The sequence below is a fragment of the Chionomys nivalis genome, chromosome 11 (assembly GCF_950005125.1).
Source record: "Chionomys nivalis chromosome 11, mChiNiv1.1, whole genome shotgun sequence".
Taxonomy (NCBI): domain Eukaryota; kingdom Metazoa; phylum Chordata; class Mammalia; order Rodentia; family Cricetidae; genus Chionomys; species Chionomys nivalis.
In genome coordinates, this window is record NC_080096.1 from 17981283 (window position 1) to 17994721 (window position 13439).

General features: G+C 52.4%; 1 protein-coding gene across 2 annotated transcripts in view; it reads left to right on the forward strand.

The window, feature by feature from the left end:
- Man1c1 (mannosidase alpha class 1C member 1) overlaps window positions 1–13439 on the forward strand; it is a 143739-nt gene that overhangs the window by 100556 nt on the left and 29744 nt on the right. The window contains exons 1-3 of one of the 2 annotated variants that reach the window (XM_057784073.1): window positions 7710–7913; window positions 9523–9638; window positions 11559–11639. In XM_057784073.1, the coding sequence (XP_057640056.1) occupies window positions 9573–9638; window positions 11559–11639 (147 nt within the window). In that variant the 5' untranslated portion in view covers window positions 7710–7913; window positions 9523–9572. Of the gene's footprint in view, window positions 1–7709; window positions 7914–9522; window positions 9639–11558; window positions 11640–13439 lie in introns of those variants that run through there. The other variant, XM_057784072.1, reaches the window with a different exon arrangement.

The window sequence follows — 13439 nt, forward strand, 5'->3', positions numbered from 1 at the left end:
GTCAGACTGAGTAAAGAGCCTTGTGTTACTCAGCTTCTAGCGAGCATTCTGGATTCCGGGAATAGTTCCTAATAATGCTTTTCCTCAGAGAGGCCCCAAGAAGCCTTTGCCTGGAAACAGCCTCTGAGTGCAATTCAAGTGACCCAGGAAACGGCATCATAAACATTCCAGGAGGAAAAAAAAAAAACCTAGGCCACATAGGGATGGAAAGGCTCCTGGGTGGCTGGCTTGTTCCTGTGCTCTCAACCCCCAGGAAGCCACAGCAGGAGGGCCAGGGGCCTGAGTGCAGCCGGATGGCCTCGTCCTACAGAACAGTGGTTTTCAACAGTGTACAGTATCCTTGTGGAGAGGTCGGGGTGGGGGTGGGGCATGTGCGGCTTTCACAGATCTTCCTAGAAGGGCATGGGGTGGGCTTTCTAGGCGCCTTAGCTGCTCCCAGTTAGTGCTCTGAGCAGGTATTTGCTAAGGCTCTCCGGTTAGACAGGTTGGACATTCTCAGCAGGCTCAGCAGGCTTGGTTCTTCTGTAGCTGTGTGCAGGCACTCCACTGCGGAGGCTTGGACGTGGAGCTTTCTATTGGTGCATCTGGAGTCCATGGCAGTTGTTAGCCGGTCTCTGATGAGACTGTCAGTCTGTGAGACTGTCGGGATGAATGTGCATGGCCTCCTGGTGAGTGTCTTGGGCTCCCCCATGATATGGCACCGTCCCCCACAGATGCAGGGGAGAGAGGTGCCAGTCGTCTTCTGCCTGGAAGCCAGCATATCCTGCTGTCCTTTATTCCACCTGTCCTGCCCAGGCGTTGGGGTAGAGCCACGGACTGAGTGTCGGTATCCCTCAATATCCCGGAGAGCCTCATTCCCGCGGGTGGGCAGCGCCTTTGCCTCAATCTATAAAATTACAGCCTGGCGCACACAGCCACCCTGCTCTCTGTGGCAGCCAGGAAAACACACATGTGTTGTTTCACTTGAGATCAAGAGAAGTCTCTGCGGATTGTATCATTAAATTAAACGCAGCCATTAGTGTGTGGCTCTGGGGAGACGCCGCAATAGGCTAGGCCTTGGGTCATTTTTTTTCCTACTAAATGTTCTTCCCGGAGCTAGAGTTGCCCACCCTGGCCCATTTCTCTCTGTTAATATAACATCACATAAAAAAGTCATTATTATATGGCAGAGTCGGTAGAGACACAGGCTGGGCGAGTGGCTCTGGGGAGGCAGCCCTGGGAGGGGGTGTTGGAGCCTGGGGTTCTCACTCTGCCTTCTCTCAGTAGGAAGCTGTGCAAGGCGGAGTGTGCGAACCTATGGAGGCCAGGGTGACCTTGAGTGTCCATCCCTTCAGGTGCTGTCTGCTATGGTTCCTGAGACCTGGTCTCTCATTGGCCTGGAGTCCATTGATTAGGGTAGACTGACTCCCATTGAGCCTTAAGGATCCTCCTGTCTCCATTGTTCCACAGGGATGTCAAGGGTTTTTTGTGTTGTGTTGTTTTTTTAAAACAAGACCTCACTATGTATCCCTGGAACTCATGTAGACCAGGCTGGCCTTGAATTCACGGAGATTCATTTGCATCTCCCTTCCAAATGCTTGGGGCAAAAGCTATATGCTACCACATCCAGCAAGAGTAAAGGTTAACCCTAACCATAAGTCTCCCCAGCACAGGGATTGTAAAGACATGCCACCTGAGGCTTTTTTATTATTACATTTATTTATTCCATGTGCATATATGTGTGGGGGTCAAAGGACAACTTGCAGGAGTGGTGTGGGAGGGCCTTCTGTATATGTATTGCTTTTATTGGTTAATGGGTAAAGAAGCTGGCTTGAGCCCATAGCAGGGCAGAACAGAGGTAGGCGGGGAAAACTAAACTGAATGCTGGGAGAAAGAAGGTGGAGTGAGGAGAAGCCATGTAGCCCTGACAGGGACAGAAGCTGGAACTTTACCCAGTAAGCCGCAGCCTCATGGCGATACTCAGATTAACAGGGATGGGTTAATTTAAGATATGAGTTAGCCAGAAATACACTTAAGCTATTGGCCAAACAACATTGCAAATAATATGGTTTCTGTGTGATTATTTTGGGACTGAGCAGCTGAGAACAAACGAACAGCCCTCTAACAACACAGGAGTCACTTCTCTCGTCTACCAGGTAGGTCCTGAAGACCAAACTCAGTCATCAGGACTGCTGGGAAGCACCTTTACCCACAGGGCCATCTTGCTAGTCCCATATCCCGCTTTTTTTTTGAGTTCTGAGGATGTAAATCACATTATCCTAGAAACGAGATATGATTCCGGGAATGAGATTCTTGTTCATGCTTATGTGCTAAATACTTTAAAGTCTGAGGCACCCTCCGGTCAGTGTCTTGGCTCCCTCTGGCCTCGTAGAAGACAGACAGGCAGGGAAGAGGGATGGACAGGGGAAGAAGTTAGGGGCTTGGGTTATGCTGCAGAACAGGGCTGCCCCAGAGAGAACAGGGGTTGGCTATGGGGGAGCGAGCACAGAGGCTGAGGGTCCATTTGGAAGGAGGAGCCGGAAGCTTCCAGAGTGTTCATAGGAGATAGTGCCTGCAATATCCAGCGACATGAGGGACAAGGTCCTGGCAGGAAATTTAAACCTGGGGTCCCAAACATGTAGACAGGAACAGGCCCATACTGAATCTCAGACAACCCAGGGTGTGGAGCTGGAAGGTAGTGAGGAGTCAGTAAAGGTGACTAGGAATCAGCCACCATAGGGAGAAGCAAGAGGGAGAGTTGTACCCCATGTCATCCATGCCCCTTCCCCCCTCCCCCGTCTAAGCCCCGAATGGAGTCAGGAAGAGCCATAGGAACATCTGTGGCTCCCTGTCTCCTGCCTTCTCATCGTCCCCCAGCTGCTGTTTTTGGGCATGGGGACATGTTGGGAGCTGTGAACCCCCAGATCCTGAATTACTTGTAAACAACGTGTTATGCTCGCAGCTGCTCTGAGCACGAGGCCCTCAGGAGTTCCTGATGGCAGGGGAATGGTTTCTGGTGGGTTTGGCTGGGGCATGGCTATCAGTTAAGAATCCCTATATAAAGCCGGGCGGTGGTGGCACATGCCTTTAATCCCAGCACTCGGGAGGCAGAGGCAGGCGGATCTCTGTGAGTTCGAGGCCAGCCTGGTCTACAAGAGCTAGTTCCAGGACAGGCACCAAAAACTACGGAGAAACCCTGTCTCGAAAATCCAAAAAAAAAAAAATCCCTATATAAGCTGCCCCTGGATACGATAAAGGGGGCATTCTTGGGGCATTCCTGTTTCAAGGATGACTTGTGTCTCTGTCTGTGTGTCTTTGTGTGTTTAAATCTCTGGGCCCTTGCCCTGCTCGCAAATGGTCCTGTAGTACAGGCGCCGCAATACAGGAGTCGTACCATACTGTCACGTAGTACAGGCGGGTGGTACAGGGACAGACGTGGATGGTTCCTTCAGAACTGACAGGAATGAGAGCCCTTGTGCCAGGCATGCCAGGGAAGGCTTCTCAGAGGACATAGCAGAAGGCATGATTTCACACCAGGGAATGGGCATCAGAGCAATGCCAAGGGCCTGCAAAGTGGGCACTAGACTGCCACAGGGGGATGGGAACAAGAGTTGGTAGAGAGGCTACAAACTCAGAGGCATATGAGGAGGCCACAGGAAAGACTGGTGACCCTTTGCGTAGGACTCTTGCCCCCTTAGGGCTGCTGGGAAGCAAAACTACAAGGTTCAGTGGAAGAGGGACAAGAGAGACAGAGGAAGCTTTGACCTTCGACAATCATCAGATGTTCAGAGGGAACGCTAAAGCCCTCCAATGCATGGAGGGAGCATGGCCCACGAGAATGCTGTGGGCGTGCTCTGAGTGGGAACAGGTTCACAGGGAAGACTGTGTGGGAAGCAGGCCTTAAAGAGTATGTAAACTAGTTGGCCAGTGGTGGTGCACGCCTTTAATCCCAGCACTCGGGGGGGGGGGGGGGGGGGGGGGGCAGAGGCAGGCGGATCCGGATCTCTGTGAGTTGGAGGCCAGCCTGGTCAACAGAACTAGTTCCAGGACAGGTTCCAAAGCTACAGAGAAACCCTGTCAAAAAAAAAAAAAAAAAAAAAAAGAGGAAAAAAAGAAAACAAAATATGCAAGTTATAACCTTTCCACAACACGGGGAGAATCATTCAACGCTGTGAAGGCAGGGTGAACATGCCTTATGGATACTGGGGAGCCGTGGCAGGTCCCTGAACCTGGGAAGACACCACTGACTCTGGTTTTAGGAGGACAACACATAGGAGAATGGAAGCCGTGCTGGAGGCTGCTACACAGAGGTCAGGGGTAATGATGGTCTAAGCAGGAGATACCCAAGACCGCCTGAAGCACTGTAGAGGGGTTTCCAGGATAGCAGGACCCAGATGCTGGTATATGGTGTCCCACTGCAGCTGGCAGTACCACAAGGCAGGTCCCCTACATACTGTCCCATGTCACAGAGGAGAATGAGGCTCAGAATGCCCAGCTAGCTTGCGCCATCCACAGGCTAGTGGAGACAGAGACAGAGCGGGGCAGCAGGCCAGCGTCTCAGCCCATGGAGGCTTCTGGAGAAGGTTTCTCTCGAGGGACAAATGTCAGAACAGTGAGATGACAACGTCCCCTACCTCTGGAGGGAGGACCAGGAGAATCTCCCACACTTCACAACCCTAGACAGATCATCATTTCAAGGGGGACAAAGGGACCCCAGGGAAAAGTAGTGAACTGATTTATCAAGCACTTAGTGCTCCCTAAGCAAGGACGGATGAATTTATGGCAGGTGGCTCCCTAAAACCCACTCAGGGGTCTTCCCTTCATTCACAGAGAACTTTGATGCTCTCTGGTGTGCTGCTGGCTCATGCTGGTTTGAGTCAGTTCTTCTGTTTCCCGGGGCCTTTGTTCTTTCTGAGGCGTTTCTTTTGCTGTCTCCTGCTCTGAGAGGTTATCCTGTGTGAAGGTAAAGCTCAGAGAGCTGGGAGAGGAAGCCAGGCAGAGCCCGCCATGGCTGCAGCCCCAGGAAAGGTCCTGGCTGCTGTTCTGAGCCCTGCTGGATCTTTAGGAATACATAGAGCGTGGCCTCTTTACCTGCTGTCGTCTGTTCCCTATGAAAGTTGTCCAGGCGCCATATAGGGTTGGACTGGGGATAGGGCCTTGTCTTATTGTGGCCTGGGCTATGAAGTAACCCTGAGCCTGGAGTGCCTTGCTGGACCCCAGCCCAGCCAGGTGGAGGGTGGGGGCGGGGGAGAGATCAACCAAACCAAGAAGCCAGAGCTTCAAACCAACAAACTCAGGTGTCCACATCAGGTGTCTTGAGGTGACATGGGAACAGCTAGTCATAAGGAGATCTGATTGATTGCTCTCCCTGCAGGGCCCCAAGAAACAGAGGGCTATTGAGGTGAAAATAGGTGACCCAGGGCAGGGTTCTGAAACCAGAGAGACTGCTATGCCCAGGAGGGAGGGACTCAGCTTCCACCTGGCTCCGGCTTGTAGCTGGCTGCCAGATGGGTGAGCGCTTAGGTCCCTTTGTCCAGAGTTGAGAGGCCACACCGGTGGCGGAAGCTCATCTCCCCTGAGCTGACTTATCTGTGAGATGAAAGGGTGATCCACCAGAACCTCAGAGTCACTCCAGGCCTTAAAGCACCAGCTTTGCAACCTTCATGGGATACACTAGACAGGGCCCCAGGTCACCAGGCCCTGCAGAGTGGGGACTGGGCTCCAGACCAGCAGCCCGAGGAGCCTAAGCGTCTCCAGGGGAGAAAGTCTTCACCATAGCCTTGCTGGACCCAGAGAGGAGGCAGCTAGAGAGGACACCTAGGGAGGACACCCAGAGGGGACACCCAGAGGGGAGGCAGCTAGGAAAGGCATGCTGGCCTGACTTTGTGGTTGTGGGAGGGGCCGACACTCCACAAGTTTACCTCAGTCCAGTTTAAGCACCCAGACATGTGACATCCCTGTCCTCTGTGACCAGCCCTCCCTTCTGGTGATAGCTATGTCCTTCATTTCTGGCCCTGTCTTTGTCCCAGCTCTCCCTCACCATTCCTCTCTCTGGTTCTTTCTAGGTCTGTGCCTTTTATCACACCATGCCTGCCCGTGATTCAGTCCAGGATCCTCCATGTGCGTTATATACACGAGTGAGCAATTAGGGACACACAGGTTGCAGAACGCTGAACGTGCAGGCCCCAAAGCCCGGCCAGACTCAGTGAGTTCTGCTCAGGAGGGCAGAGCCTGCGACTCCCGTCCCCCCAGCTTCTGCAGGGGCAGAGTGGAGACAGCCATTCTCCTGAAGCTTGTGCTATGAGCTCTCTGCCTCCCTTGGTTTCACATGAGTGGGTTCAGTCAGCCACAAATGGAAAATATTTGGAGGGAAAGTGTATACCAAACATGATCTTATTTTTATCTCTAGCCTCTAATAATATGGTGTGACAGGGATTTACCTGAGACTAAGTTTTGTAACTCGTCTGGGATGAAATAGAGTACACAGGAGAATTGCCTAGGTCATACCCAAATCAACACCATTTCTAGATGGTACCTGAGTGTCTGCAAATTGAGACATCTGAGGAGAATCTGGGTACCAGTCTCCCTAGAGGAATTTAGGGGTGAAAGTGCTCTGGGCCCTAAATGACATTGCTGCTGGCTGTAACTCTAGCTGTAAGATATTGATGAAAGTCAGCCTCAGCCTCTTCCTCCTCCTCCTCTTCCTCCCCCTCCCTCCGGGTGTCACCATGCTCACCCTTCCCTCTCTCTCCCTCCAGTCCTTCCTATTCCGGGCTCTGACAGTACCCAACCACCTGAGTCTTTCCCTAGTCCTCTCCTGCCTTGCTCAACACTGATGAAGGCGGGGACAAGTTATCTCAGTTTTCATGCCCAGGACCAGCGTCAGGATGGTGGGACAAGCAGTGATTGTTCTTTGTGGACTCATTGAACTGGAACGGGCAAGAACTGGAGGACTTTTGGGTTGCACATTTGTCTGGTTTCTTTGTCTAAACTGTTTCCCATTTTTCTTTTTAATGGAAATAAATCTCTAGCAATAAAATAACCCAGAAGAAATAAACAACATTTCTGTCCCAGCACCCAGAGATAAGCTCCAAGCCCCACAGCCTCCAGCATGGAGATTTTTCACTCTTCTTTTTGCGATGAAGTGCGTCTGCCATGCTGCTTTCGGAGTTTTGTTTAGTTGTCGTTGGCTTTGTGTGAGAGAGAGGATATGTGCACACAGGTACACATGTATGTAGAACCCAGAGCACAGCCTCAACTGCCGCTCCTCAAGGGCTGTCTTAGATTGTAGTCACAGGGTCTCACAAGCCTGGGGCTCGCTGACAAGGCTAGGCTGGCTGGCCATAGGGCGCCAGGGATCCGCCTGCGTCTGCTTTCCCAGAGCTGGAAGAACAGGCATAGCCGCCCCTTCGCCCCCGAGCTGTCTCTACCACTGTTCTGTTTCCACTTTTTAATCTTTTATTATTGTTTGAGAATTTCCTACCTGTCTATAATGTTTGACCAAACCCATCCCTTTCCCGTCCCCTCCAGTTCCTCCCCCATCTTCTCCACCACTCTTCCTTTCCAACTTCATGTACTCTTAAGAAGCCCTCTCGGTCTACTTGGCACTCTCTGTCCTTACATGTGTCGTGTGTGAATTGCTCTTTTGTTTCTATGATAAAACACACAGCCAAAAGTGGCATCTTAAGGTTCTGTTTCCATATAGAGTCCATAGTGGCCTAGGAGGCGTGGCAGCAAGTGGCCGAAACAGGAAGTTGAGCCATCACATCTAACTGCACACAGGAAGCAGAGAGTGAGAACAGGAAGTAGAACAAGGCTGCCAACCCTCAAAGCCCACCCCTAATGTTGTATTTCCTCCAGTCTGTCTGAACCTTCTAAGGCTTCCATAAGCTCCATTGACAGGACTGCCCACAGGGTACCAGGCGCTCAAACAGGTGAGCCTGTGGTGGGGACATGTCTCATTTAAACAACGGCTAGCCTCTTAGGGACGCCACCCTGAAGAGAACGGACTCTCTTCCGCCAGCAGCCATCGGTTGCCAGTAGCTCCTCAGCTGGGCCGGGACTTCACTCTGGGGTTCTTTCTGGCTTGGTCTTGTGCAGTTCTTATGCATGCTGTCCCAGCCACTGCGAGTTCATGTGTGCAAGGGCCTGCCATGTCTGGCCAATACTGTTTTGCTTCAGACATCTGCTCTCTCTGGCTCTCGCAATCTTTCCACCCCCCTTTCCCAGACAATCCCTGGGCCCTGGGTGAGGAGTATAGATGTCCCATTTCGAGCTCAATACTCCATGGTCTCGTAGTCTCTGCATGTTAGCCCGTGGTGACTCTCTGTCTAAATCACCATCTCCTGCAATAAATAAACAAGTAAACAAATAATCTTCTCTGATGAGGTTTGAGAGATGTGTTACTCTATGGATACAAAGAAAAGTACTTAGGAGGCAGCTGGATATTATGTCCATTTAGAAAGTGATAGTACTAGGTTCTCCCCTGGGCTTATGGCCTGGCCAGTCGCAGGCGTTTGACCCAGTGAATAGTGCTAGGCATGAGTTTAGTCTTTGTGGTACAGGATTCAAGTCCAATCAGAAAGTGGTTGATTACTCCTGTAACGTTAGAGCCGCCATGGCACCACTGGGCGTCTCTTGCCAGGCCAGTTGCTATTGCAGCTGTCAGTGTTCAGAACTAAGTAAGATCCATAATTACTTTACTCCTCTGATAGCATGCACAGCCCCTCCCAGCACCGCGAAAGCTAGCCAGTAGGGATGAATAGGCCAAATCAGTAGCAGTGTGATTTCACCATGTGCTATGATTCAGTTGTGTGGTGCCTTCAGCAATAGGATCTTACCATAAAGTTCCAGATGGTAAGCAGTAGAAACAGGAATAGCCTGAAATATTTAGGGGAGTCTATGAGACCCCACTGACCAACCACTTGAAAGGAGGTAGCCCATATCTGCCTTTTTATTTGATAGACAATGTCTGGCTTTAGGACCTCTGAGTTTTTGTTCGTGTTTGTTTATAACTGAAGAGATCCCCGGGTCTTCTTCCAAGCTCATCAAGGCAGGCCTACCTCACCTGTGTGTGGGGATGTCTCTGCTGTATTCCAGTCTGTAGCACAGGTTTGGAGTTTGCCTACATCCTCCCTGGGTTCACAATCCTGCAGTGTCTCTCTCTGCATAACCATACGGGAGCACCTGCATTTTCCCACAGGATAAAGCAGAAATCGGATGAATGAGCCCCGGGAATGGCTGTGCCTTGGGAGCTGTGTGTGCCACAGGGGTCAGTGCAGGTGTTACCTGGAACTGAGTCACTCGGTGACCCAGGAGTGACCGTGGTCCTGGAAGGCCCATCCTGGCCTCCATCTTTCCTCCTACAACAGAGAGGATGATGGATCCATCCTTACCCTCACCGGTGGTACTGGAGTCCCTGTGGCTGGGGCCTTGGAGTTCTCCAAGTATCTGGGGACCCTGGAGGAAGGGTTACTTTTCTAGCTGAAAATGAGACGGATGAAAATGGCCCCACGTCACACATGCAATTCTCTGTGCCTGCAGGTGGCCTCGGTGGGGCAACCATCATTGATTCCCTCGACACCCTCTACCTCATGGAGCTGAAGGAGGAGTTCCAAGAGGCCAAGGCCTGGGTGCAAGACAGCTTCCACCTGAACGTGGTGAGTCGGCGGCCATGGGGAGACAGGCCAGTCTCCAGCTCTACAGATGGCACACGGTACACTCGTGCCTGCGGCTATACAATAGAGCAGCCTTGCGGTGGGGCTGTCTCCCAGCTGCTGTCCTCTGGTGCGAGGGGAGACAGCCAGGGCCATCCCTCCCCTCCCCTCATTTCTCATCTTGAGCGTGTTGCTCAGCAAGAGGTAGGAAGGGAAGTGACTTTGTTAGAGGCAAGAGACCTGGGGGACCTGAGAACTGGACCGGAGAACTGCAGAAGGCTTCTTGCCCCCTTGAACCTCACCGAGACAGGAAGGATGACCCTGACAGAGGGCTGTAGCAAGGATTTTATGGTCCCACAAAGTCAACACAAGTGCAAATTCGCCTCCTCTCCGTTTTTATGATTACTAGATTCACTCTGAGGCCTTTGCAGCTTCTGGTGGCTGTGAGCCCAGGGGAGTATAGCGTCTTTCCTCCTTTTCTGTGATGGGAGAGAGGCAGACAGGCATCTTTCAGGACTCACCTGGCCCCCCTGGGCGGCCTCCAGGTCCTCCAGGCAGGGGATCGGTCTGCCCAGGGGACCAGGGAGCTGTGGACACTCAGACAGGCTGGAGCAAGTTAGAGAGTTTCCAGAAAAAAGGAAGGTGGGAGTCACCTCTTTTTTTTAAAAAAATATTTATTTATTATGTATACAATATTCTGTTTTGTGTGTATGCCTGCAGGCCAGAAGAGGGCACCAGACCCCATTACAGATGGTTGTGAGCCACCATGTGGTTGCTGGGAATTGAACTCAGGACCTTTGGAAGAACAGGCAATACTCTTAACCTCTGAGCCATCTCTCCAGCCCCGGAAGTCACCTCTTTAAGCCTTAGCTTTTTCATCTGGAGAATGGGGTGGTGTCATAGAGCGTTATGAAGTGGAAAGGAACTGAACTGAGTTTTGCCCACCTTTGCTGGTGGAAAAACCCTCCAGATTAACAGATACCAATGGCTTCTGTCAGTCACAAAAGCTTGAGTCAGGCTTGGTAGTGTAGGCCTGGAATCCCAGCTACTCTAGAGGCTGAGGCAGCTGAGCACAAGTTCAAGGCTAGCCTGGACCACTTAGTAAGACCCTGCCTTAAAATATAGAGAAAAGAAAACTGGGGATATAAAGCAGTCGCCTAAGCCTTAAATCGAATCCCCAGGATTACAAATAAAATTTAAAATACGATGCAGAAAACTGGTGAAGTGAGCACCCAGGACAAAGGTCTCACACCAGGGCCTGTGTGAGACCCTGCCACAGCTTCTGTGACAAGGCCTGCCCGGAAGGTGGTGACAGACCTGTTCTATGTAGTAGGAAACCCCGTGGGGAAAGAGAGGTCTGTTTCAAGTCACAGAGCCGTATACATGACTCACGTGGGGAATTTAGCAAGGCCCTGTCCTTGGCATGATGCCTCCACACCTGTTTTGCACGCCCATGGAGCAGGGCAGAGTGAAGGAGCCCAGAGACTGGCGGCTCTTACACAGACATCTGCCCACAGCCTCCTGCTCAGCCCTGCTCCGCTCTGCCGCCCCAGGGAAGGACCTCCCTCGTTTTTCTCCAACTCTGTCTCTCTTCGGGCTAAGCTTCTCCCGCAGCTCGGCACAGGTCCTGGAGCTCCTTGGAGCACAGCCAGGTGTAACTGCTCCAATGGCCTCTGGCGAGGCTGGGGAAGGGAGCCAAAGCTGGTGTTTATTTGGAACACTTAAATGCACAGTAGCAACTGCCAGGCAGGTGCTGGCCCCTCTCGGCCTCTGCTATGAAAACTGAGTCGTGGCCTGGCCTGCTGGGGTCCCCAGAGCAGGACACGGGTGTGTGTTAAGGGAACAGTGTGGCCTGTGTCCAGGGCCTGGAGAACTCTGAGAGCTCACCCTGATCCTTGCCGTCTCCTTTCTGCCTTCTTGCAGAGTGGAGAAGCATCTTTGTTTGAAGTGAACATCCGCTACATCGGAGGACTGCTCTCGGCCTACTACCTGACGGGAGAAGAGGTGAGTTGGTTCTTGGAGGCCCCAGGACTGTCCAGGCTGGGCGGGTCTTAGAGAAACCATAGTCCCGCCTCTTCTTTCACAGTGGTTGCAGGGGGGTGTGTGGTCTGCCAGAGACCAGCCAGGAGTCCCCGTGAGGATTCCACATTGCTCAGATCTATGGCCCAGGTGAGCACCCGTGACTCCCAGAGCAGCTGAGGAGTTCTCTGAGACTAGAACCATGTCCATGAGAACCGGCACGCTCGCCCCGCACGCTCGTCTGCCCTGCCCCAGCAAACTGCTAGGCAGCTCACAAGTGAACTCTCAAGACCCACAAAGCTAAGGCCGCTGCTTCTCACTCCCAGGGCCTTCCGCTTTTTTCTTTTCTTAGTGTGTGTGAGTGTTTCACCTGCATGCATGTCTGTGTACCACATATGTGTCCAGTGCCCACAAAAGTCAGAAGGCATTGGATTACCTGAAACCGTCATTACGCCTGTGAGCCTCCGTGTGGGTGTGAGGAATTGAACCTGGGTCCTCTGGAAGAGCAGCCGGTGGTCTTAAATGCCAAGCTGTGGAACCCATTGATTTTGATGTCCCTCACAGCCAGTACTTTCCTTCCCTCCAGTCCTGGGCAAAACTGTAGCCAGATACTGGCCTGCACCCATTATCAAGGGAGCAGTGTGGCAATGGGGCCGCCCTGCTGGCCGTAGCCTGTAATTGCAAGGCTGCCCCAGCCAGGAAGCGCCCAGGGTCACCTGATGGTGGCCTTAAACACCCTTCTTATCACTTTCTCCCCAGTCACTTGATGGTCATGATACCTCTTTAGATCAAAGAGCCCTTGTGACAGGGGACAGGAGGGAGGAGTTTGGCTCAGGGTTGTCACCTCCAAAGGACGCATTCTCTCTGCCAGGGAATTCTGAGTTGTACTGAGATTGAGAGAAACTGGAACCTTCCATCTCCCCTTGTGAGCATTCATCACAGCACAGTCTCAGTATCGGGTGGCCAGGTTGGCAGCGTCCCCAGAATACAGGTCATCAGTCAGGCTGTTTCCCGGGATCCAGAGACCACTCTGCCCAGCTCGGCTGCCACTTGGAACCAGGAGCTGGGCAGGTAAAGCCGGCAAGCGCCAGAGAAATCCTGCCTCCCTCCATCACTGTGGTCCAAGAACATCTTCCTCCCTTGGCTGTCATGGCTGAAGTCTCTGTCTCCTGAGTCGCTGCAGGCCACTCTCCACCAACATAATTTCCTCAGTAGAGATTACTGCTTGTACCAATTTGCCCCCCCCCAAAAAAAAATTGTGGATGGGAGCCGTGGGCTTCAAGCCACCCAGAGCTTAGATTTCATTCGAAAACCTCAGGACAGGAAAATGACGGAGGGAACGGAAAAATCAAAGGCAAAGTCAGTCATGTGCTCGCGGGCACCTGCCCAAGCTCCCCAGCTGGTGCGGTTGGAGGGATGGATGCAGAGAAGGAGGAGAGGTGTCTGAGGACTAGCCACTCAGGAAGGAGCTAGTGGCTCCTCGGTGACAGCCACCCAGTCCTCTTTGACCCTTCTCTGAAGAGTCCATAGTTCTGAGCCCTCAGCCCCCTGTTTTGCTTTGTCTTCTCAGCATCTGGCCGGGGGATTTGTGGACCAGGGCATGGGTAACTTGAGAAACAGTTCACAAGGCTCAAAGGGAAGCTCAAGGAGGCCTCCTTGAGTCTGTCTGTACCCCCTGCCCAGAGGTGCAGCACACCTCCATGGTCCCTGCTACCCCCAGGCAGGTTACTTTTCTAAATACCAGGTTGTGAGTTCTGCTCTGTAGGAGCCACAGATGCCCCATCA